Consider the following 26984-nt stretch of genomic DNA (forward strand, 5'->3'; position numbering starts at 1 on the left):
GTTCTCTCATTTTTGTCAGCTGGTTAAGAATTTGAATGCTGCAGCCAAATAATATGGATCACTGTTGGTGGACAGTTTGTTTTGCAGTGTTTTTAGAAGGGGCAATTGAGGATGAGGAGAGGTTTACTATAGTGGATATTTCCTCTTCATTAAGGGCAAGCCAGTCCACACCAGTGGATTGTGCACTCCAACCAGCAGGTGGAGATGGAGAACAAACACTTGCTGACATCACCCTCCTATAGCTCTGCTCAGGTACCAGCCAGCCAGTTTTTCTTCATCTCCAGCAGGTGGTAGACATGCATCCATGTTGGTGGATCTTGGCCTGCCTGGATTAAACAGGCAGGTTTGACCATCTATGGTGAAAGCAGTAGCTGCCTCCCTCAGCTGAGTGTCTGAGAAGCAGCCTCAGGAGACAAGCAAAAGTAAAAAAAAAAAAAAAAAGACAGGAGTTGAGGTGATGTCCGCGGCTCTAGCCCTCTTCTGGGCAGCAGAAGAGATCCAGTAGGGTAAGGAGACCTCGGGCCCAGCCCTACTGCATAGTCATCTTCTCTATCTGGTCCTGCTTTCTTCCTTCTACTTTCTCCCTGCCTTTCTTATCTTGTGGGTTTTGTCTGTGGAGTTTATTGGTTGGGGGGGGGGGGGGGGGGGGAAGCACGCGCATCGAGCAGTGCTGGGAGCGGGTGCCATTGCAATGTTTTGCAGGCTGGGTAGCAGACAGTCGCGCTGAGCCGGCGATTCAGGAGGGCTGCAGGGTTAATTTTAGAACCAGCAAAGTTTCAGCAGCAAAGCCACACGCCATTTTGATTTGCAAGAACCCCTGAGGCACACAGTGAGTCACGTTTGCTCAGCTTTTAGAGGAAGAGAGAGAGAGTGTGACATGGCATTGGGGAAGCAGCGCGGGAAGAAGTTTCGCATCTGTTCAGCATGCCATATGAGGGACCTTAGTCCCAGGAGGTTCCTCAGTGTGTGTCAAAAGTGTGTGTAAGCCCAGGGGGATGTCTCTACAGGGGAGTTTGTTCCCTCAGGGACCTCTGAGGCCCCTGCTTTACAGCCAGAGGTTGTTGTGGTGACTCCTACCAGAGCGGCTGAGGAGTCTTCCCCACCCCTCTTCTGTCAGTCCCGTTCGGAGTCGGATCCGATAGGGTTTTGCCTACCCCAGGGATGGATCTTTCTGCCATATCGTGGGTGAAATTTTGGGTCTCCAGGCCCTTGTGTTAGGGGCAAGGAGCTTCCTGGGAAGAGGCTAGGGCTCACCCACTTCAGAAGTCTCCCTCCTTAGGGACCTAGACAGCGTTCCAGGGAGTCCTTGTCTCCTTTAAGGAGGAAGAAGAGGAGAAGACAGGTCTCCTTCAGGAGACTTAGATGGGGAGTTGGAATCCTCGGGGGGAGGGGGGAGGTGGATCTCAACAATCCATTATTATAAGAGGGAGAGATTCCCCCAGATACTAAGCCTCATAGAACTATGCTGTGGCTTTTTCACAGGGACGAGATGTCTGGTTTAATTTTACAGACTTTGAAAGCCCTTGGGTGTGAGTAGATCTTGTCAGCAGTGGGCCAGAGATCCGAAGCAGAACCCTGTAATGATCAGCTTGCGCAGTGCATCCTGGTTTTTCCCTCTGCAAGAGGTCATCCAGGAGCTGATAGATTTGGAATGGAGCACACCTAAGGCTAATTTTAAAGGAAGTCACTCCTTAGCAGGATTGTATCCTATGGACCCTAAAACGAGGGAGAAACTCTGGTTTTCTAAGGTGGATGAATTAGACTGTGCTGTGACGAAGCGGACCACCATTCCGGTGGAAGGAAGTGTGGCTTTAAAAGATGCTCAGGATCGGAAGATGCAGGCTTTTGAAGCGATGGCCATGAATCTCTAAATCTCCACTTGCTGTTGAATGGCGGCCAGGACTGGGTTACAATTAGCCCAAGAAGCTCTGGGAAAGAATGGTCCATAGCTGAAGCCAAGAGCTGCCTTCCTGGCGGATGCTGGCTATGATTTGGCATACACGGCGGCTCTAGGGGTGGCTTTAGTGATTGCTGCCTGAAGGCTCCTGTGGCTATGGAATTGGTCTGCTGATACTATTTCGAAATCGAACCTTACAAAGTTACCTGTTAAGGGACGCATGTTTGGGGATGAATTAGAGAAGATGGCAGATCGATGGGGAGAGTTGAAATTTCCTCAGTTGCTGGAGGATAAGAAGTTGACGCCCCAGTTTTCTCAAGCCAAGGGGCGATTTCGAAGCTCTGTGTTTTCACACCTCCAGAGGGTCAAGTAGTCAGAAGTCTTGGACATTTGGGAGATCTCGGTCCTTTAAGCCAATAAAGCCAGGCAAAGACGGAGCTTCAGGCACTGGAACCCTGCATTCCTTCCAATGAAGTTTTGAGGTTCCATCCTCCAGTGCCGAAGATAGGTGGTCGCCTGTCTCATTTTTATTGGAGGTGGACCCATATCACTTCCGACCACTGGGTTTTGGAAGTGGTGTGCGATGGATACGCTTTGGAACTTACCAGTCATCTCTCATATGCTTTTATGGTTTCCCCCTGCAACTCCGTAGAAAAGAGGTCAGCAGTCCACTGCATGCTACAATGGTTGCTCGTCCTAAAGGCAGTGGTTCCAGTTCCAAAGAATAAAGAGGACACAGTGCGCTATTCCATTTACTTCATGGTTCCCAAGAAAATGGTTTCATTTCAACCTATTCTGGATCTCAAGGGGAGTCAGTCGGGCCCTCCGAGTTACCCATTTTTGGATGGAAACGTTAAGATCAGTAATCATGCTGGTGAAGAAGGGAGAATTTCTCACTTATCTGGACCTATCAGAAGCTTACCTTCATATTCCAATTCGCAAGCAGCATCATCTATATAAGCGCTTTGCAGTGTTAGGTCAGCATTACCATTTCCAAGTGTTGCCCTTCAGTTTGGCCACGGCACCCAGGATTTTATCCAAGGTGATGGTAGTCATTACTGCAGCCCTCAGAAAGGAGAGCATTATGGTTCATCCATACTTGGACGATTGGCTAATCAGAGCTGAGTCATTGGAAGAGACCCAAGTGGTGACCACCAGGGTGGTTCAGTTATTGCAGCACCTGGGATGGATAGTGAATTTAGCCAAGAGCAACCTGCAGCCATCTCAGGTCCTGGAGTATCTGGGCATCTGGTTCAACAGGGCGCAAGGCAAGGTATTTCTCCTGGAGTCTTTCATTCAGAAGATCTGTGGTCACGTCTGGGCCCTACATGCGGCAATTGGCCTGTGAACCTGGTCGTATCTGCAGATGTTGCGATCTATGGCCGCGACGATAGAGGTTGTACCTTGGGTGCATGCGCATTTTCGTCCTCTACAGCGTTCTCTCCTTTCTCGATGGAATCCCCAGCTCAGGAGTACAATGTGATGCTGGAGATGAGGTGGAAGCTTCTCTAGTGGTTGAGAAGGGAGCATCTAGAAAAGGTATGGATTTGGAGACTCCCGACTGGTTGATGGTTACCTTGGATGCAGGTCTTCAGGGCTGGGGAGCACACTATCAGGAATTAAGAACATAAGAACATGCCATACTGGGTCAGACCAAGGGTCCATCAAGCCCAGCATCCTGTTTCCAACAGTGGCCAATCCAGGCCATAAGAACCTGGCAAGTACCCAAAAACTAAGTCTCTTCCATGTTACTGTTGCTAGTAATAGCAGTGGCTATTTTCTAAGTCAACTTAATTAATAGCAGGTAATGGAATTCTCCAAGAACTTATCCAATCCTTTTTTAAACACAGCTATACTAACTGCACTAACCACATCCTCTGGCAACAAATTCCAGAGTTTAATTGTGCGTTGAGTAAAAAAGAACTTTCTCCGATTAGTTTTAAATGTGCCACATGCTAACTTCATGGAGTGCCCCCTAGTTTTTCTATTATCCGAAAGAGTAAATAACCGATTCACATCTACCCATTCTAGACCTCTCATGATTTTAAACACCTCTATCATATCCCCCCTCAGCTGTCTCTTCTCCAAGCTGAAAAATCCTAACCTCTTTATTCTTTCCTCATAGGGGAGCTGTTCCATTCCCCTTATCATTTTGGTCACTCTTCTTTGTACCTTCTCCATCGCAATTATATCTTTTTTGAGATGCGGCGACCAGAATTGTACACAGTATTCAAGGTGCGGTCTCACCAAGGAGCTATACAGAGGCATTATTTTTCCGTTTTATTCACCATTCCCTTCCTAATAATTCCCAACATTCTGTTTGCTTTTTAGACTGCTGAAGCACACTGAACCAACAATTTCAATGTGTTATCCACTATGATGCCTTGATCTTTCTTGGGTGGTAGCACCTAATATGGAACCTAACATTGTGTAACTATAGCATGGGTTATTTTTCCCTATATGCATCACTTTGCACTTATTCACATTAAATTTCATCTGCCATTTCGATGCCCAATTTTCCAGTCTAACGTTAGTCAGCCAGAGTGACTCACTGCTCTCTTGATTATCAAATGTTGATACCTAATCAAACCAAATCACACTACCTCAACACTTTTCCAAGGTGAGTAACTGAACTGAACTTTTCAACCTTTTTACATAGGTATACACTGCTCCTAGCTTATTTCTAGCTTCTGGCTAATTTTTATTTTTTATTTTTTTTAAATACAAACACTCAGTTCTGCTTACTAGTTGCCTTACAGACTTTTAAAAATAAACACTCTAACTACTGCTTACTAGCTGCCTTCCTGACTGACCATTTAAAAATGCAAACAGTCTAACTTGTTTATTTGCCGCCTTACTGACTATTAAAAGCACAAACACACATACACACTAAATAATATTCCCAAATAGTTAACTTTGCCCCAATACGTTTGAAAAAGACAATGTCCCAAGCAAAAACTTACTGATTCTTTTCAGCCACCAGCAAGGTGCTGGGTCAGACCAAGGGTCCATCAAGCACAGCATCCTGTTTCCAACAGAGGCCAAACCAGGCCACAAGAACCTGGCAATTACCCAAACACTAAGAAGATCCCATGCTACTGATGCAATTAATAGCAGTGGCTATTCCCTAAGTAAATTTGATTACTAGCCGTTAATGGACTTCTCCTCCAAGAATTTATCCAAACCTTTTTTGAACTCAGCTACACTAACTGCACTAACCACAACCTCTGGCAACAAATTCCAGAGCTTTATTGTGCATTGAGTGAAAAAGAATTTGAAAAGAAAGTGTAAATAACTGATTCACATCTAAAGGCTTTGGGCTTCGAAAAGTGCCAGCTTCCCTACCAGTCAGTGGTGGTTGAATCGCCGCTCAAGAAGCCAAAAAGATCAAAAACTTATGCATCAGCCCCTCTGGGTAAGGACAACGGAGCATGGGATGCAATGGGTAGGATGGTGTATCAGGGTTCCATGTTGGTGGCCCATATTGCCTCATACCTCCTATACATGACCCAATATACCCACAACCTCTGGAAGCAAGTCCAGACAAACACTAGAAAAAGAGACCATATTACCCCAGTTCTACAAAAGCTACATTGGTTACCGATAGAATTTAGAATAAAACATAAATTGTTGTGTGTCATTCACAAGATTTTATATGGGGAGAAGACAGAATGGTTAAATTCGACAATTAGACTCCATACACTTCAACGTGAGTTGAAATCTGCCAACAAGGGTCTTCTTACAATACCCACAGTGAAATCCGCTCACTTAAGTGAGGTGAGAGACCATGCCATCTCAATTGCAGGACCAAGACTAAGGAACAGTTTACCTCAAACTTTGCGATTACAATCCAATCTGAGTAAATTTTAAAAAAAGAGTTAAAAACATGGTGTTTTCAGCAAGCATATAAGGTAAATTCCCAAGACACAAGTTGAATCATATAAGTTTTTATTCTCTTACTGCTCTTTGTTTTTTTTTACTGTTTTTAAGTAATGAATTTAAATATCTTTTAGTCTGATTTTATTTTATTGCATGGTTTTTGTAATTTTTATTCTAAATATGTATTGTATGTTTATTTTATGAATAACATGTATTCCATGGAGATAGAAACCTGTTTTCTGTATAACGGTATAAAAAAGCTGTACAAATAAATAAATGGCGGACGGCCTGGTGCAGCAGCCTCAGGAGGCCCTTATGGCGCTTGTCTAGCAGGGCCTTGAATGTAGTAAGCATGAGGTGTGTGTTACCTACGATATCTTCGAGACGGCTGGGCATGTAGCTGCGGCGGGTATTTTTGCCTGCTGTCTGGCTGGCTTCGGGCCTCGGACCTTTGCCCTGAGGTACTGGACTGGCTGGCTGACTTGCCTTGCACCGGCAATAAACTTTTCGGCGACTAGGTCAAGAAGGCGGTCATGCAGCTGAAGGACCACCATGAGACCCTTCAGCACTTGTCTGCCAGCGCCTTGGCCTCCCTGGCCTCTTCCAAAAGGTCATCCCGGACAGGGCTGAGGAGGCCTTTCTATAGGCCAAGGAAGTATTTCCCTCTGGCCTCCCGCTCCAGACCTCAGCAAGTGAGCGCATGGGGTAGATCCCGATAACAGCAGGGCACCTGCCCACAACCAGCCCCCCAGGCCAGCCCCGCTATGGGGTTTTGACTGACAGCGAGGAGGCATATGCCAGTCGCCTCTCCCGGTGCCCGGGGATCCGCCGGTTGGGGGCCAGCTCCGCTTTTTTGCGGACCATTGGCCGGCTGTGACGTTGGATCGGTGGGTCCTGTCTGTTATCTGGGGTGGCTACAGGCTGAATCACGTGGAGACTCCACCAGATTTTCCCTTGAGCTCACAGTGGGGTCCCGTCTCGCATCCAGAACTGCTTCAAGAGGAACTCTTGGCCCTTCTAACGACCAGAGCGGTGAAATCTGTTCCTCAGGAGCAGCAAGGTTGGGGGTTTTTTTTGTTTTTTTTTAATAAATGATTTTTATTTTATTATTAAACAGGTGTTGAAACTCAACATATGAATTGTTGGAACATGCATAACATATCGTGACATATCATTGCTTAACATGACAGGAATATAGATATCGAAAAAACTGCATACCAATAGTTACCGTTATCTACTGTACAAATCTGAAAATAACTGGATATACACCAAATGGTCTCTGTTATTTAAGTCATTTATACCAGTGGTCCCCACCCTTTCAATCTCCCTCCCAGCCCCCCCCCCCAGCCAAAATCCCTCTCTAACATGGTGTATGTAGGAGCTTAGGCTAAATACAAGTATACTACGCAACACCTCTCATTTCTGCGCATTGCTCACCACTGATGACTCCTTCACATCTGTACTCTGAGTTATGGGATTCCGCCACTGCACATAGGGCTGCCACATTTTGTCAAATGTATGTATCCATTTATGTCTACAGCGGTTAAGTGGTTCAAATAATATACCTTCTGTAGCCGTTGTGTAACCGTATGGAGCTTTGGGACTTGCGGCTCTTTCCACGAGTAAGCCAAAGATCCCCTGGCCGCTATCAACACCTGTCTTCCTATGAATGGTACGGGGGCTCCGGCCCCTAACTGAGGAATACCCAAAAGCACATCTGCAGGATCTAGCTCAGTATTAGCAACTACCAGTGATGTAATCAAATTCTTAACGTTATCCCAAAATTCTACCACTTTTGGGCATTCCCACCACATGTGGAAATAGGTACCGACAAGACTACACCCTCTCTAGCATTTCCCATTCCCTGCGCCAGAGAATTTAGCAAGTTAGATGCTACCTGAATAATAGTTTATATGCTTGTTCAATAATGGCGGCAGAGATAGAACTTCTCCTAATGGCGGCATAACAGGCTTCCCAGTCACTTGTTGCAATTTGACGGTGCAGATCCCTTTCCCATGCTGTCTTATACAGAAAAGGTTCCCTTGGCTTCGCAAGTAACAAGTTATACATTTTGGAGATGCCCTTAGTTACAAATCACGCTTTTTTCACAAAAGCCCTCAAACAGCGTTTTCCCCTTGCTTAAGTCTGATCTAACCTCCCTACCAGAAAGGAATTGTCGTAACTGCAAATAAAAGTAGTAATCAGTCCTATCAAAAGGAAACTCAATCTTGAGATCTGAAAAATGTTTGGGGCGAGTGCCATCCCACACCTGCTCCGGCCGTACACATCCCATTTTGTCCCATCTCTTCTCCCTAGTGAGGGAGCAGCCTAGAATGAAGCCTGTATTATAGAAGATAGGCGATCTGTAAAAGAAATTTCGCCTCCCCACTAGTGTTTCCTTCCATTTATCCCATAACTTTAAGGTAAGAGCCACTGTCAGTGGAACTAGCCCCGGTAACGTGCAATTAGATCTGGGCAACCAAACCAAAGGAGCCAGAGATCTATCACCCATGAGCCCCTCCTCCAGGCCTACCCATCTTTTCTCAGAACCGCTAAGATGTCAGCTAATGACTGCCCAAAATTGTGACCCTAAATAGTAGCGCTTTAAGCAGGGGACCCCCAGTCCTCCTCTATCCTTTGGTAGTAGCATAATCTTCTATTCACCCTAGGTGGTCTCCTCTTCCAGATATAATGGAACAGGTGCCGCTGCCATTGATTGAACTTATCCTCGGGGACTGGAATGGGCAAAGTCTGGAATAGGTAGCTTAATCTGGGTAGAATATTCATTTTCACCACAGATATTCGCCCCAGCCAGGACAAGGGCTTTCTCTCCCATATTTGCAAATCTTTCTGTATGGCCCCCCAGACTTTCTCATAATTTAGGTGAAATAAGTCCTCTAATCGATTGCCCACCATTACTCTCAAATATTTGACTCCTGTGGACACTATCTTAAAGGGGAATTGACGACTAATGGTTGTCATCTGGTCTGGGGACAAAGTAATATTCAAGAATTCGGATTTCTCCGCGTTTAGCCTGTAACCTGATATTTTCCCAAACTGAATAAGTTCAGCCATTAGAAATGGAAGGGAATCCACAGGGTTTACCACCGTAAACAGGACGTCGTCTGCAAACATCAACAACTTATATTCTTCCTGTCTGATGCATAAACCCTGAATATCTCTGTTCGCTCACATTTTAATTGCCAGGGGTTCGAGATATAAAGCAAACAGGAGCGGCGAGAGCGGGCACTCCTGTCTGGTCCCACGACATATGGGGAAGACTCGCGAATACCCCCTATTAACCTTAATACAGGCACTAGGCTGAGCATAGAGCTTTCTAATCCATGTAAGAAAATTCTCCCCAATCCCAAACTTCTTTAACAATGAAAACAAATAATCCCAATGAATGAGATCGAAAGCTTTTTCCGCATCTATCGTGAGTTGCACCAGTGGGATCTTAGATTCCCTAGCCCACCACCTCACCAAATCTACTACCCGCCTCACATTGTCAGGGGCCAATCTCCTGGGTATAAACCCTGTTTGATCCGGGTGGATCAGCTGCCCAGCCAGTCTACTTAGTTGCTGGGCCAGAATCTTTGCCAGAAGTTTTTGGGTTTTTTTTTAAATGTCTTTTTATTAAGTTGAAATCATACATGGTTTAATGTGCTTATTGTATAAACAGTAACAATAGCATAACAAACTATTTTAGAGAAGCATTGAATTACAGAAAAGGGTCATTAAGTGTTGCCAGCCCAATATGTTAGCTGAACCTTCTCTGAGCCAGCTTCTTTTTCTACCCTTCCCCTCTTCCCCCGTCCTCCTTTTAGTGTGCTAATCTGTTGTGTAGGCTATGTTTATGACTATATTTAAACTGTATTTAGACTATACGTAGACTGTATTGCAACTGTCTTTAAATTTCAGTTATTTATACTATGCTCTGTTACGGTGTGATATTGCCTCTGCACGTGTACCACCTCAAGGTTCAACAGTACAGCAGTGAGCAAATGGTAACATAGTGGTAAACAGGAAGAAATAAGTAAAAAGATAGATATAGAGATAGGAGTACGCTCTGTCATTTACATTAGACTGTGGTTAGTACCTCACTCTTTGTAGCTTAGCAGTTAGGCCAAGAAGGTCCTAAACATTTGTTGAATCTCCATGGTATGGCTTTGTATATATGGGGTCCATATCTCCCTTGTGGTTTAATTGTCTTGCTTTCGAAAATAGCCATTTTCAACATCTTGTTTGTCTAGTGATGAAATTCCGGGGCTGTCTCTGATATCCATTGGGATAGTATAGTCTGTTTAGCTAACAGGGCAGCCTCGCACAGAAATAGTTTTTGCGAATTTCCAGATCCTGATTGGTCTACCACAAACTGCCCCAACAACCATACCTTGGGGTCTGCCGGAATAGAGTGAGGATACAGAGTAGAACATAAAGCTATAACTTTTGACCAGAAGGAACTTATCACTGGACAATACCAAAAACAGTGGAGGTAATCTCCCTCAGATATTTTACATTTAATACAAAGTGCTGATTGACATATTTTCATCTTAAAAGCAGTAGCAGGATCGTAGTAATGTTGCCAAATAAATTTAAATAGTAATTCTCTATGGTTTGCGTTAACAGAGACCTTGTGAATGTGTCGTATGTGTTGTTTAACATCATGTTCTGAGAGGTCTAATTGTGGATAGTGTGCCCATCGTGCTACAACCTCTGAATAAAGTTTATTTGGTATATTGTCCCGAAACATTTTAGCATAGTGCAAACAAGGTATCCTACCTAAGCGTGTATTTAAGAAAATGCTTGTTAACTTGGCAAGGTGATGTTTGTTTGTTTATTTATTTATTTATTTATTTAGCGTGTTTTGTATACCATATATTCGGTTTTGCCATCATAACGGTGTACAGGAAAAAATATTAGGAGAATAACATTAGAGTTTTAACATAGAATTTCATAGATAAATTTGGGTAACATTGGAGGAAGTAATAGTAGGGTTAGTTTTATACAGGAAAAAAAAAGTTCTTGGATGACTATTGTAGATTTCGTGGTTGTGTTGAGCTTTCATGGGTTGATAGGGTGGTATCTCTGTTTTCTTGGTGTTGTCTGGTTGGGAGTCTGCTGGTGTTGGTGATTAAGTGCATCTGAGAAGGCTCTGGTAAAAAGCCAGGTTTTTAAATCTTTTTTGAATGTTTTGGTGTCAAATTGAATTCTTAGATTGTGGGGTAAAGAGTTCCATAGAGATGGGCTGGCGATGGATATAGCTCTCTCTCTCGGGTTGATACTAGATGCGTGATTTTTGCGTGAGGAATTTTGAGGAGGCCTTTATTCATTGAGCGAAGGTTCCTTTTTGGAGCATGTAATTCAATGTGTTCAGTTAGCTAGTAGTTTTGTTGTCCTGTGATTATTTTGTGAAGGATTGATAAAACTTTGTATTCTATTCTGTATTTAATTGGGAGCCAGGGCAAGGATATGAGAGTAAGTGTAAGTGTAAATGTGTTCTTGTTTCTTAGTTCCTGTAAGAATGATGTTCAGGGAAAGTATGCAAATTCCAAGTAATCACATAATATCTAAGTTGCAAATAAGCATAGAAGTCTCTGCTAGATAATTGGTACCTGTTCTGTAATTCCTGAAAAGTGTATAGAGCCGCTGGTGAATGCGTGAGAATCTGACTGATGGTAACTAACCCCTTCTGTGCCCATTGACGAAATATTGCTGAATCTGATCCAGGAGCAAATTGGGGGTTCTCCTGAATGGTTAATAAGGGGGTAAGTGTGGACCTTAGCCGAAGAGCTTACACACGAATTTCCACGCTCGTCTTCCAGATTCCAAAATCATGTAATTCCTAAGTTCGCTAGGTACTGAGGAGGGGTGGTATCTGAACTAAAGTATCCAGTTCATAGCCCTGGAACCAAGTCTGTAGATGGGTATGTGGTGAGCAGTATGTCATGCCTGTGAACCAGTCTTTCAGGTGTCCCATTAGACATGTAACATTATATTTTCTAAAATCTGGACATGCCAAACCTCCTTCTCGAGAGGGTGCTCCTAACCAATGAAGTGCCAGTCTAGCCCTCCTTCTTCCCCATATAAAGTGATGCAGACATTTATGGATTTCTTGGAGGTCCTTCTTATGCAACCATAGGGGAAGCATCTGCAATACGTACAACCATCTGGGCAGCTATTTCATTTTGAAAAGATGTATTCTTCCCATCAGAGATAAGGGCAGTGATGCCCATTGTTGTAAACGAGATTTAAGTTTCTTCAGCATTGGGAGTATATTTCTATGGTAAAGTTTGTCAGCTTCCATAGGAATGATCACCCCCAAATATTTGAGGTGAGTAGTTGGCCATCTAAGCGGGAAGTGCATGCCCCAATTTTGCTGGAGGTTACCTCTGACTTCTCCCTATTTATTTTGAGCCCGGAAAAACTACCAAATTTATGCTGATGTTCTAATACTTTGGGCAATGAGTGTTGGGGGTTAGTAAGAAAAATTAAGATGTCATCAGCAAACGCCGCTACACGGAAAGTGTATTCCCATTTCCAGGCCTTGGATGTCATTATCCTCAGCAATAACCTGCAATAACTGGTCGATGGATAATATGTAGAGGAGTGGTGAAAGAGGGCAGCCCTGCTGCACTCCTATTCCAGGAAGAAAGGCATCTGTGATCATGCCGTTAACCAACAAATGTGACATAGGGTCTGAATAGAGAAGAGACAGATATTGAATAATTTCCCCCGAAAAGCCATAGCGTTCTAAAACTGAAAAAAGGTAAGGCCACAAAACCCGGTCGAAGGCTTTTTCGGAGTTGAAACTGACCACTAATGATGGTATCTTATATTTGTTCCAGTAAGCCATGGCTGTGATAAGTTTATTAATATGTAGACTTGCTGATTGGCTTTTGACAAAACCCACTTGATGATTAGATATCAAATGAGGGAGGATAGCACTCAACCGAGTGGCCAAAACGTTAGCTAACAGTTTCAAATCACAGTTAAGTAAGGATATTGGACGGTAGGAAGCTGGTTGGGTCAAATCCTTCCCCGGTTTAGGAAGTACTGTTATATATGCCTTATTAAAGTCTGGGGGGAAAAACCCTTGGGCTAGACCAGCTTGGAAGAAGTGACATAAAGGCCCTTGTACTTGGTTCTCAAGTATTTTATAATAGTCATAGGAGAACCCATCTGGGCCCGGGGATTTGCCTACCTTGCAGTTTTTAATGACCTGTGAGACCTCTGAGGGCGGTTGATTCAAGGTTAATAGTTGTTGGGGAGTTAAATGAGGTAACTGAATATTTTTAAAGAACTAATTTTCTCTAGTTTCCCCCTCCCCTGTCGTCAGTGTATAGAGTGGCATAAAAAGCACGGAGAGTCTCCCCTATTTCCACCTCCCGGGTCGCCCATGTACCCATAAGGGTTCGTAGTTTCTGTATAAATGTCTTGCTACGGAGTGATCTAACCAGATTTGCAAGTAACCTTCCAGATTTGTTGCCGTACTGAAAGAAACTGTGTTCGGCAAATTGGAGTTTAACTGCTCTCTGATGTAAATAATTTTGTAATGTACTAAGAATGGTATGATATTGCATCATATGGATTTGAGAAGGGCGTTGGATCAGCTTTTTGGCTGGTACTAATTCTCCTTCTAATTGTAACATTTTTTCGTTTAGTTTCTTATTTCTTTATCGCAGATAAGATATTATTTCCCCCCCTTAGCACGGTTTTGCTAGTTTCCCAAAAAAGCTGGGCATTTTCCAGGTGTTGTGTATTACTCTCCCTAAAAAAAAAGCCATTTAGAGCGGAGGAATTGATGAAAATCTGGGTCATTTTTTCATATACGCGGGGAAACGCCACCAGCGCATTTGGTGTGCCCGAACTACTGTATTGAGGTCCATCCATATCAAGGTATGATCAGAGACACTTGCATGCCCTATGCTGGCATCAGAGACAAATGGAAAAATCTCCTGGGCCCCCAAAATGTAATCAATATGGGAGGAGGTTTTATGGGCCTTAGAAAGGTGTGTGTAATCCCTTTCTTCTGGGTGTAGGAGCCGCCAGGGGTCCAGAACCTGAAGGTCCTTGCAGAGGTTTGCTAGACAAGTATTGGATTGGCATACCATTCCCTGATGTGGCATTGTGGATCTGTCTAGCAGGGGATCCAAAACTGTGTTAAAATCCCCTGCAATAATTAGCCAGCCTTGTCTGTGAGTCAGCAAGAGGTTTCTTATATTTTGGAAGAAACTAGGAGACGTGGAATTAGGACCATACAGATTACTTATCGTAACTTCTTTCCCCTCTAATGTTCCTACGAGTATGGTATATCTGCCTTCTGGGTCTGCAATTTCGGTAATAAGTTGAAAACTTACATTTTTGTGAAATAAAATTGTGACCCCAGCTTTCTTCCCTTGTGCTGGAGAAAAGTATACTTGACCTACCCATTCACGGTGCAATTTGTTTACTCTCGACTGAATTCAAATGGGTCTCTTGTAAGCATGTTATATCTGCTTTCGCCCTCCAGAGAGGCTGTAAAACTTTTGCTCCCTTAATAGGTGTCCCCAACCCATTGACATTTAAGCTTGCTAATCGTATCTTAACTTACCTAAGTTTACAAACGATTGTAGTACCTAGTGTGATGTCTGCTATAATGAGTCTATGAGCCCCCCAGCCTAGGCTCACAGACTTGGAGATCCATCTCCATACTATGTTATGGCAATTTAAATAATAGTGAAGCAATACCTGAACAGCCAGACCATTTTCATTCCATTCTCCAGCAAGGACTCCCTCTGCCCTCTTTTCTCCCTCTCCCCTCCCCTCTCCTCCCATTTCCCATCCCTTCTAAAACACATTAGTAAAGTTACTACTTCTGAAATTAGGGGTAGTTAGGAGGACACTTTCTGATGTGTTTCAGCACCATCCACCAGGTAACAAAACATTATTACAACTTTTAACAGTAAAAAAAAAAAAACAAAACCCAAAAAAACATTTTGCCAGACTTTAAGAGAAGAAAGAAAGGATCCCTTCAGCATTGAAAATGTTACCAAAGCTGCAACTGTTCGGATGCTCCTTGACAGTATAAACAAAACAAGTGCTTGAACACTCCCTCTGTTCTCAATGAGTCACTGGGTGACTCAGGTGGCTGGGGGTCCCATCCTCTGTGTCAAGCTATTGTATTCAGTCAGCCAGAAGAAAAAAGCAGTGCATAGCACTCTGCATCGCAGGATCCCAGAATGCTCTCAAATTACATGGTTTGCCTTCTATCTGCAACGTGCTGACATCATAGAAAAAAAAACAAACCAACCACTGAAACTTTTTTCTGTGTGGTTAATGAACAGGAAACAACATTTTCCTTATCAGAATTAAACTTTCATAACTTGAAATCTTCCCGACGGTTAATTCTACTGCGACCTGCTGAAGAGTCCCTGGTGGTGTTTCCTTTCCATCAAAGTTTTGTTTAAGGTAAACTGCCAGTGTTAGCATATGTGATATTATTCATTTCCTTCTGCAAAGGCTTTTGCTGCTTCTACCTCAGAGAAAAAGTGAGCTTTTCCAGCGTGCCATATTTTCAGCATGGATGGGTATTGTCGTTGGAATCTGATGTTTTTCTGATAGAGTTCTGTACAGATCGGACTGAAGATTTTCCACCTTAGAGTAAAGGGTGCTGAAAAGTCTTGAAACAAGTGCACTTGGGATGTTTGATACTTAAGATTCCCCTGAGTTCTGAAGGTTTGTAGTATTTTTTGTGTGTGGGACCAATTTATGATCCTTGCAATAACCATTTCCTAGCGTGTAGCCAGATGGACTCAGAACGAATGGGTATAGTATGCTCGTGCTAGCAGTTGGAGACTGATCTGACGTCAGCACGGGTATATATACCCCCACAGGAAGCGTAGCAACTCAGTAATTTCCATCTCCAAAGCAGTTTGGAGAGCCTGCACGCTCGCTGAGCGTGTTTCCAATCTACTTTCTATTTTCTACTTTCTATATTGTTCTTACTAAATTTCTTCAGGAACATCGAGCCCCGCACTCCTGCGGTGATACCCTTGGGGTCCCTCCCCCAGTTGAGTTTCCCGGGGTGATTTCCGCGATCCCCCGGAGGTTTAAGGCCTCGGTCCGGTGGCCGAATCGCGGCAGGGACGTAGCCCCCGGGCGAGAAGGGCTCGGGCGTGGCGAAAGAGACGCCTCGGTCCCGGCGTGGACGAGGCAGCGGGTGCATTTCCTCAAGCGCTGCGGTGAAGGTATTTCCCCTCTCCCCCCGCAGCCGGAGACCGCCCGGGTTCCAACCGGGAAGCGCCGAGGATCAGGTAAGGCGTACATCTCTTACTTTTTGGTCTCCGAGGAACGAGGATCGGCGGCGTTGTCTGCATGTGGCACGCCGTGATGGTTTCACAATTTCACCTCAACCAAACCATATCCTTGCCCACTACGGCGGGTTTGAAGAAATCAGAAGAAGGGCATTTACTACGCCATCTCGACGTCGGCAGATTGCTGCCCAGATATCTGGAATTGACACAAGAAGTACGAAAGACGGACCATCTGTTCGTCCTGCACAGCGGAAAGAAACAAGGTGAAGCGGCCTCTCGGCCCACCATCGCCCGCTGGATTAAAGAAGTTATCAGAGCAGCTTACGTAGAGGCCGGGAAGTCGCCGCCTCTACAAGTCAAGGCTCATTCTACCAGAGCCCAAGCAGCATCTTGGGCAGAATCCAGGATGCTGTTGCCTGCAGAAATATGTAAAGCAGCGACATGGTCCTCCCTCCATATCTTTTCCAGGTTCTACCGTCTGGATATCCAGGCCAGGGAGGACACAGCATTTGCGAGGGCAGTCCTACACGGTCCTCAGGCAGCCTCCCACCCAGGCGGGGAGTAAAGCTTTTGTACATCCCATTCGTTCTGAGTCCATCTGGCTACATGCTAGGAAATGTTGAGATTACTTACCTGATAATCTCCTTTTCCTTAGTGTAGACAGATGGACTCAGCATCCCGCCCAGGCTGCCAGTATACATGGGTTTCACCTATTCAAGGTAGGCCATGTCCTTTTGCTTACATAAGAGCGTCCCCTTTGCCAGGTGTCGACGCCTTCCGGTTGTGAATGCTGGTGGTCTCCAGCTCCTATCAATCGGTCAGGGGAATCCTGTTTCACTAATTCATTGATTGTCAGTCACACATATATCCATAACAGCTTTTGCAAGGAAGATTACTGATTTGCTACGCTTCCTGTGGGGGTATATATACCCGTGCTGACGTCAGATCCGTCTCCAACTGCTAGCACGAGCATACTATACCCATTCGTTCTAAGTCCATCTGTCTACACTAAGGAAAAGGAGATTATCAGGTAAATAATCTCAACATTTTTGGTCGGGGTTCCCCATCCTTTTTTTTACCTAAGCGGTGTGCGTGTTCAACTCGTAGTTTCCCTTCTAATTCTGCTAAACTCAGTGCCTCCGGTAGCCATTTTTCAAGAAACTCTTCCATATTTTGCTCTTCTATGGACTCTGGTAAGCCTGTTAGCTTGATATTATTTCTTCTGGACCTGTTTTCAAGGTCATCAAGTTTACTTGTTTGTTCCTCCACTTTCTTTTCCAGCGTGAGGATTTTTTGTAGTCGGGGAAAGATTGTCGTCATCTAAACTGGAAATACGAGCCTCCGCGTGGTCTAAGCGAGGTGGAAGTTCGCTGATGGTGTTTTTAAGTTCCTGAAACTGAGAGGCCAACTTAGCAAATCGGGAGTCTAAAGCCTTCACCACCACTTCTATAGCTTGAGTTGTTAAATCCGGCATAATGTCTCTGTGCTGCTAGGTGGCTTGGGGGGAGGGGGAATTTTGTCCTGGTGCCAGCGCCATCTTGTCTGAGGTTTCCTTAGCTTTATCTTTTTCTTTTTTTCCCCCTCTCAAAGGCATTGCCGGTTTAAGCATAAATTTATTGATAGACATGTACGGCACTTATCTGTTGCAGAAAAAAATATTTTTTCCGGTCTATGGAGGCAGATTACAGTGGATTAAGGTGGATGGTGCTAGAGCTGGAGCGAAGCACGTCCTTCCAGCTTCACCACATCACGTGACCTGTGCCAGAAGTTTTAAATCTAAGTTCAGGAGTGAGATAGGCCTATAAGACCCACAGAGGATGGCATCTTGTCCAGGCTTAAGTAATATTGTTATTCCTGCTCTATTTGAATCGTTATATTACCCTCTCTAAGCAGTTCATTGAAAGCGTCCGCCAGGGGAGGGGCGACTACATCAACCAAGTGCTTATAAAAGCCTGCCGTGAAGCCATCCAATCCTGGCGACTTCCCCATCGTTAAATCCCGTATTGCATAAATTACCTCCTCTACTGTTATACTTTTATTTAAACTATCCTGACTACGATCATCTAGTTTGGGAAAGCTGACCTCCTCTAGATAAGCATCAATTTTAGCTTGGGTGATATCAAATTGAGGTGCATACAGTTCTTTGTAAAATTGAGAAAAGCGAGCTCGGATCAGATCATTATCTGTTACTATTTGTCCCTGTCTATCTTTAATTTTCAAAATCTGATTTTGCTGGGCCCTAGCCTTAAACGACCGCGCCAGTAGTTGACTCGCCTTATTATCCCCTTCAAAATGGTCCTGTCGTATCCTATCTAGTTGGACGCAATTTTTTGCGCATCCAATATATGAAGCTCCTGGCGAAGCCATTCCAGTTGCCTTCCAAGATTGTGGTTTAAATTCCTTTTATGCCGTAGTTCTAACCTCCCAATCTTATACAATAGTGTCTCCCTTTTCTTTTCTTGTTCTTTGTGTAAGTAGGAAGCCTGGGATATCAATCGCCCTCTAGCTACAGATTTAAAGCAATTCCAGATGGTTCCCTTGGATACCTCTCCTGTATCGTTATCCTCCAGATAGTGACCCTTCTCTTCTTTCAACTTAGTACAAAAGGGAGTATCTTCTAGGAGGCTTTCATTAAGCTTCCATGGTCCTTTAGTTCCCGATCTAGACTCCCTTTTTAATTTAATTCATACTGAAGCGTGGTCGGACCATGTTATGGGATCAATATTGGTGTGCATTACCTTGCTAACCAGAGCTATATCTATCAATATAAAATCAATGCGAGTGTATACTTGATGTACCTTGGAGAAGAACGTATAATTCCGTTCTGTAGGATGTAGAAACCTCCAAATATCAATTAGTCCCCAGTCAGTCATTAAATTCTTGAGACCCGCTCTATTAGCCTTAGAGGAATCCCCCCCTTTTCCACTGTGATCTAGATAAGGGTAACGGGTCAGATTAAAATCGCCCCCTATAATTAGAGAACCTTCTGCCCACTGATGTAATACACCAGAAAAGGTTTCCAAAAACTTCCCCTGCCCTTGGTTAGGATAATAAACATTTCCTAACGTATACAGCTGGTCATCCAATTTAAACTTCACTATTATATATCGACCATTGATATCTCTAATAACAGACAATACCTCCACTACCAGTGACTTTGCAAACATCACTCCCACCCCATGGAAATTGCTGGGACATCAACCAGCGTTCATGTCGTTTTCTGACATGAGTCTCCTGGCAGAGGATAATATCCACATGCATGCTAGCTGCATCAGACATTAATTTTTTCCTCTTGAGATAGGTGTTAAGTCTCTTCACATTCCATGAGAGAATTTTAAGCCCTGCCATAAGGCAAAAATCTCAGATCTCTCGCCCCTGCAATACCGTCTAATTCATCCCCAAATCCAAACCATGAATTAACACCCCCCCCCCTCCCAGGATACCAGTCCCAAGTCCTCCCATGCTCCCTGTTAGATACTCTTAGAGAGGCCAACCTAACCCCCTCTCCCCTCCCTGGTTCTCCATACCCCCCCCCCCCCCCAGCGCCCATCTCCTGCTTGAGGAATGACCACTCCAATCGCCCCTAGGTGCCCGCCACCCGACCCTTATAGTATAACTGCGTAAAGCAGAACGCACATTAAGTCCTTGCTGATATCAGCTCATACCCTTAATGGAAATTTAGTAAATCATATTGAAACATGAAGGGATTACCCCACTGTCCTGAACCGCAAGAAAAAACTAGGAAACACAAGTAGTGAATTCTGCATAAGTCCGGCTTCAACCATTAGTGTCTTTAGATGAGGCGGATCCCCCAAACTGTCGTCTCAGCCATTTTCCTCCAGAAGTTACTCTCTGTCATCTTTGATTCTCCCCCCTCTGCTCCAAGCACGCCGTCATTGAAGTGGTGTCATTTCCCCTCATTTCCAAGCCTGCAGCTAGTAAAATAGCCCATGCTTCATCCACAGTCTTGACTCAAGGTGTGACTCCTCGAATAGTGAAAGACAGTCCAAATGGGAAGAGCCATTTATAGCGGTGGTCACCTTGGCTGTAATGTAGTAACAATGTCCTTAAATTCTCGCCTCTTCCTTATAGTATAAATGGACAGGTCCTGGAAAACTTCAATGTTATACCCCTGCCATATAATGTTCTTTGTCTTATGCGCTTGTGCCATCACTCTTTTTTTGATGTGATATGAGTGGAAACACACCACTATATACCTAGGCTGGTTTCAACAGGGCTTGGCCAACGCTATAATCGCTCTGTCCAAGAGTATTTCTGCACTGCCTTCTGGTGGGTTGTTATTGAAGAGAAGGAGATTGCAAGTTGCCCCTTCACGACCTATTTTCCAGGTCATCAAGCCATTCGCATAAAGCTAAATTATCAACCTGCAGGTGTTTCATCTCCCTTTGTAGCAGTTCTTGGCTTTCCTCCGTTTCGCCAACTCGCTGCTCTAGGGCCTCTATGCGTTCCCCCAGTGCTTCATTGTTCCTCCGGAGATCCGACACCATGGATCTGATTTCCTCCTTCAGCGAACTCATGTCTGCTTTTAGATCTCCAAGCCACATTTGGAAATCGCCTCTAGAGAGAGGCAGATCTGCCGCCGCAGCTATCGGGGGTGGCGCAACTACACTGACCGGCTCCCGTGTCTCCTCGCCGCCATCTTCACTCTCTGCCCCCTCCAGGAGCGGAGCCTCTGTGGGCCACAGCGGCTGCGTTATCGTAGGAGATGTGCCTGAGGTCTAGCGGTTTTTTCCTTGCCAACATCCTCGATATTTGCCGAAGGTCTCTGATTATTTTTTTTTGTGTCTGGCGGTCCGATGCGCTAAATAAGTGGTGGATTAGCAAGTCGGGTTGGGGAGCGAATGCCTTAGGCAGCCATTCGGAAGCGTTATGCCACTTCCTCTCAAGGTTGGGGGTTTTTCTCCCGTTACTACCTGATTCCAAAGAGAACAGGAGGCTTCCATCTCATTCTGGATTTGCAGGCCTTGAGCAGATTCTTAAAAAAGGAAGAGTTCAAGATTGTATTCTTGGACACCATAATTCCCCTGTTGAATCAGGGGGGACTGGCTTTGCTCCCTCGACCTAAAGGATGCATACGCCCACATCACAATCCTCCCAAGTCACAGGAGATACCTTCGCTTTGTGGTTGGGCTCCAGCATTTTCAGTACCACGTGCTTCCATTCGGCCTCGCCTCTGCGCCGCGGGTTTTCACAAAATGCCTAGCCATGGTAGAGGCTTACCCATGCCAGCTAGGGGTCCAGGTGTTTCCATATCTGAACTACTGGCTGGTCTAGAGCAGCACAGGGCTGGGGCGCTGTGGCCGCTTTGCAGTGCCATTCAAATCCTGGAGCACCTGGGGTTTTTAATCAACTACCTGAAGTCAAATCTCCGCCCATCGTCGCGGCTGACTTTCATCGGGACTGTGCTGGATGGACACAGGCAAAGGCCTTCCTGCCATGCGACAGAGCACATGCCCTGGCGGGGGAGATTCAACGGAGCCGGCTAGTTTCAGCACGGTGTATGTTGCAGCTTCTAGGACATGTCACTCCTTTTGCCCGTCTACATATGCATCGAGCCTAGTGGACTCTGCCCTCCTAATAGCGACAGGCCACCCAGAGCCTTCAGGTCCACATCCAGGTGTCCCCCTCACTCAGGACCACCCTGACTTGGTGGATATCTCCCCTCAACCTGGAGTGGGGTATTCCCTTCCAAGCACCCTCTCCTCAGGTTGTTCTTACCACGGATGCGTACTACTTGGGTTGGGGAGCCTACGTTGATGGCCTCTGCACCCAGGGCTTCTGGACCGCACAGGAGGCTCAGTTTCAATAAACCTCTTGGAACTGAGGGCGATTCGGTATGCCCTGTGGGCCTTCCAGGATCGCTTGGCCAACAAGTTTATCCTCGTTCGAACAGACAACCAGGTGGCCATGTGGTATATCAACAAGAAAGGGGGGGGGGGGGGGGGTAACCAGACCCTTCCTCCTTTGTCAGGAAGCAGTGCAAATCTGGAGCTGGGTGCTGGCGCAGGGGATTCTCTAGGCTGTGTACTTGGGTGCAGAGAACACCCTAGCGGACCGGCTGAGTCGTACCTTCTGTCTCACGAGTGGTCCCTGAAACAGGAAGTAGAGGACCGGATCTTCCGTCTCTGGGGGATTCTGGACGTGGACCTGTTCGCCTTCCCTAGCAACGCAAATGTTCCCTGGTACTGCTCTCTGTCCCCGGTTCTGCTCTCTCTCCCAGTCGGACGGCATGCCACCCATGGATGCCTTTGCCGTCCATTGGGGGACGGGCCTCCTATATGCCTATCTGCCTTTTCCATTAGTGACGAAGGCAGGTTTGGTTCTTGCTTCTGTGGGAACTGTCCAGGCGGAACCTGATCCGTTTGGGGTTGGCCCTGGACCTTGTCTCAGGATCAGGGCAGGCTGTGCCATCCCAACCTCCGTGCCCTGTCTCTCACGGCATGGATGTTGAAAGGTTGATCCTGCAGCCCCTCAACCTTTCAGAGGATGTAGCCCGGGTCCTGGTGGCTTCACAAAAGCCTTCCACCAAGAAGTATTATGCCTTAAAATGGAAGAGGTTCGCCATCTGGTGTGAGCAGAAGGGCCTCGATCCCTTCTCTTGCCCTGTCTGACAACTCCTGGACTATCTGCTGCACCTCTCGGAGGAGGGACTTAAGACCAACTCAGTTTGGGTGCACCTTATTGCCATAGGAGCATATCACCTTATTGCCATAGGTGGACGGTTCACCCATCTCGGTGCAGTCTATCATAAGGCAGTTCATGAGAGGGCTGCTTCAGCTGCGGCCTCTACTGCTGGCCCCAGCGGTTTCTTGGGACCTGAATGTGGTGCTGGCCCAGCTGATGAAGCCGCCGTTTGAGCTGCTGCGCTTGTGTGCTCTCAAATATTTGACATGGAAGGTCATCTTCTTGATAGCGGTCATGTCGGTGCGCAGGGTCAGTGAGTTACACGCCTTGGTAACTTATCCACCCTTCACGAGTTTTTTCCACGATAGGGTGGTTCTGTGCACACACCCTAAGTTCCTACTGAATGTGGTTACAGATTTTCATCTTAACCAATCTGTAGTCCCATCTACTTTCTTCCCTGGCTTCATGCCAGCCCAGGAGAGAGGGCACTGCACACGCTGAATTGTAAGAGAGCCTTAGCCTTTTACCTGGACATTACGGCGGTCCACCCAGCTGTTTGTCTCATTTGATCCCAATAGGCTGGGTAGGGCTGTTACAAAGCAGACTCTTTCCTAGCGGACTGTATCTCCTTCTGCTATGAGCAGGTGGGACTGCAGCTGGAGAGCCATGCCACGGCGCACTCTATAAGGGCCGTGGCAGTGTCTGTGACCCACCTGTGTGCAGTTCCAATGGGAGAGATCTGCAGGGCTGTGACATGGAGTTCTCTCCACACTTTCGCTGCGCACTATTGTTTGGACAGGGATTGCCAGCAAGATAGCAGATTCGATCAGTCTGCCCTGAGAAACCTTTTTCATCTGTGAACCCTAACTCTTCCAACCATAGGCCCCTGTTTTTAGTTCAGGCTGTCCCCGCTGTTTTGTTGATTTTCAGTTATCCTTATATTTTCTGGGTTGCACATTTTATTCCCAATTTATTATTTTTATATTATCGAATTGTTATCTTTTTTACTGTTGTTCATTTACCTGTCACTGTTTATAACACTCAGTTATTACCTAAACATTGTTTTACTATTTATTTCTAATTCTGCTGCTTTTGCTATTGTTCATTTATTTTTTATGACTTTTATTAAAAGCAACAGAGATAAATATAGGGATAACTATAATCATACCAAGGGAGATCAATGAACAGCAAATAAATAAAATTAAACATAAAATGAGCAAGATGAAATATGAAAAATATAATAATGATACAATGAACAGGATTAGTGCTTAATGGGTGCACAAAACCAATAAAAAAAATAAGAAATAAATTAGAACCAAGTAGAAAGATTATTAATATGGATGAAACTAAAACAAATAGTAAATACAGAATTAGTACAGGGGTTAAACTGAAGGCAGCAGTGAAGGAAAGAGGTAAATAGTCATCTCTGTAGGAGAAGATGGATGAGGCAGATTAGATAACGCCGGTCAAAGATGATAAAGGGAGATGAACAGCTGAGGTTGGAGCACACAAAGGGATAATCGAATAGTAGACTAGCAGGATTCACACAGTACTCGCAAAGAGGCTCACAAAGAAACAGCACAAACCCCTGTGGCTTGCAGTCTGCCTCCAGAGAAGGTTTGGGTCCCCGGGTCCAATGTGGAATCGAGAACCCGCTCCTCGGGACATCACGAGAAACAGGCAAGCATAAGAAGTGAAAAAACACAGCAATAGACTCACAGGAGCAGACAGCAGATGTCAGTAAGGCCAGAGCAGGCAGTACAAGTCCCTGAAGAAGGTTAGCTATTTATTAGGTCTCCAGATCTGGAAATGACATTGGAGCACCTTGCAACCCCCCACTCCCAGCACTTTTTTGACCACACTCTCTCCTACCCTCGCCCCATGACCCTTTCCTGAGTGCCTTCCTTTCTGTACTCTCCTTCCTGCCCTCTTGCCACCTGTAGCTCATTCCCTGGTTCTCCCCCTCAAGGACCCTTTCCAAGTGCTTTCTCTGTTGTGCTCCTTCCCCTCTTTTGCCCACCCTCCACAGCTCCTTCATGATTACTAACCTTCCTACTTTTCTACTCCCTGCGGTCCCTTCTTGAGTACTTGCTTTATTCCCTCCACTCCCAAGTGCTGGCTCCCCTATAGTCCCTTTCCGTCTCTTCCATATTGCCATACTATTCACTCTGTGCAATTCCCTCACTGTCAGGCCAGCAATGCAGCCAGGGCACATGCAGCAGTGCCTGGATACACTTCTCGGGGTTATCAACCCCCTCACTGCCTTCTCCTGTCATGTGAAGCAGTAACTAATGAAGATGCTGGCAACAGTACACTTCCCCTCCTCTTGACATGATTTTAAGTTCCTTGCTGGTTCAGGCTCTTCATTGCAATGATCGATCCATGCTTCCTCTTTGTGCTAATTTAGGCTCCTCATGGAGGCAGTCAGCTCCACTCTTCCCCCTCCTTCTCTCCAAGTGTATTTGGGTTCCTTCAGACTATGATTTTCCCCTCCTCCTGGCATTGGGTAGCGTGGGTTCAGCGTGCAGCAGGCTTAGAGCAGAGCTTCTTAGACGTGAGGTCAGCCTGCTCTTTTTCTCAGCCGTTGAGATGATCACATGGACCTCAGGTTGGGAATCACTAATCTAGATTAAAAAGACAAATATTACTTTTAGAGATTCTCAAATTTCTCATTGCCAATCAATATTTTTTTTTGATACTGCCCATATCAAGTGGGATTACATATATGGTTACTTCTGTGTGTTTAGATGCTGTTCTTGAAAATTGGGGTTCAAACTCTGTAGAGAAGAGTGACGTGAGCTCCATGGTGGGAGAAGGTTTCATCGAGGTCCTGACGAAGAAACAGCGTCGCTTACTGGAAGAAGAGCGCCGTAAGAAGGAACAAGCAGCACAGGTGAGGAGAGTGGTGATCTAAGAGTAAAGTTAATAGGTATGGGGGCCCTATGATGAGAAGGATCTATGTGTGAGATGCCAGGGAGGTAAGGGAGGCCTAGGGAGTCAGAGGCTAAGGATCAGCAGGGGAAGGGGGATGGTTGGGATTCTCTAGGTGAGGTGCAGAAGAGCGAAGGACCTGTAGGCAAGCAGTGGAGAGGGGACTTTAGGGGTGAGGTTCAGGGGAGGGAAATTTGTGGACAAAGTACAGAGGGGTCTAGGGGCAAGGATCATATAAGGGGGTCCTGTAGGTGGGGGGGCAGGGGAAGTATGTGTCCTAAAGTAGAATGCCTACAGTACCCAGCATCAAATCTTTACCTAAGAATCAAAGTGGAGAGGATAGTTTGTGTTTTTAATGGCTGACATCCTGTATTCGTGGATAAATAAAATAAAAAACCATAAGTGATAGCATGATATGCTTGGCGTGCCTATTTTCCTCTAAGAAATCTACCTTATAAATGGGCTCTGACCGGCCCGCAAATGCACAGTAGAGAGCAGCTCTACTGCGCATGAGCGGGCGGGAGAGCACGTTGGTCAGAGCGGAACTAAGATGGCGCTGGGAGGAGCAACGGCGGCAACGAAATCGGGTGGAGCAGCAGCGGTATGCGAGTGTCAGGCGGGCCGAGCTACGATAGGTGGGAGGAGCGGCGGCAGCGATATCGGGAGGAAATGTGGCAGCAGTGGCATGGAGCAGCTGAGGTGTGCGCTGGGGAGGGATCCCCGGAGACCTCCCGTCTCCATGAGCAGGCCACGCTGAAGAGCATAAGAGGGAGAGGGAAGGGGGGTGGGGATTGAGAGTGGGTGGGGAATGACTGAGGGAGTGGGAGGGAGAATGAGGGGGGAGGGAGTGGGAGGGAGAATGAGGGGGGAGGGAAGGGGAGGGAGAATGAGAGGGGAGGTGAGGGAAGGGGAGGGAGTGGGAGAGAGAATGATGGGGGAGGTGAGAATGAGGGAAGGGGGGGAGGGGAGAGTGAGGGAAGGGAGTTTGAGTGGGGGGAAGGGGGGGTGAGTGACTGAGGTGAATGAGCGAGGGGAAGAGGGAGTGAGGGATAAGAAGTGTAGACTGGTGCAGTGTCCGAAAATGGACCGAACATTTTTTTTAATGTAGCCCGTTTTAACGGGCTTAACGGCTTGTGGTTTTATAATAGTTAGCTGTCTGTTGCCCCTGTGTAATTTTTGATAGGGAATATTGCAGCTGTTTTTATTAATTATTACCTGGCTCTCTTTCTCTGGTAAATTCCGTGTTTGGTTTTTCACTCCTGAGGACTTTAAGTGGATCGCATTGATTTGTGGAAGAGACAGTAGGTACAAGGGGGCTAATATTCAGCCATTGGCTT

General features: G+C 45.7%; 1 protein-coding gene across 12 annotated transcripts in view; it reads left to right on the plus strand.

Annotated features, from left to right (window-relative positions):
- Nucleotides 1–26984, plus strand: part of PRRC2B (proline rich coiled-coil 2B) — a 393423-nt gene that overhangs the window by 242580 nt on the left and 123859 nt on the right. For all 12 annotated transcript variants that reach the window (XM_029612564.1, XM_029612560.1, XM_029612569.1 and 9 more), the window contains one exon: nucleotides 25464–25609. In XM_029612564.1, the coding sequence (XP_029468424.1) occupies nucleotides 25464–25609 (146 nt within the window). The remainder of the gene's footprint in view (nucleotides 1–25463; nucleotides 25610–26984) is intronic.

The sequence above is a fragment of the Rhinatrema bivittatum genome, chromosome 8 (assembly GCF_901001135.1).
Source record: "Rhinatrema bivittatum chromosome 8, aRhiBiv1.1, whole genome shotgun sequence".
NCBI classification, from domain to species: Eukaryota; Metazoa; Chordata; class Amphibia; order Gymnophiona; family Rhinatrematidae; genus Rhinatrema; species Rhinatrema bivittatum.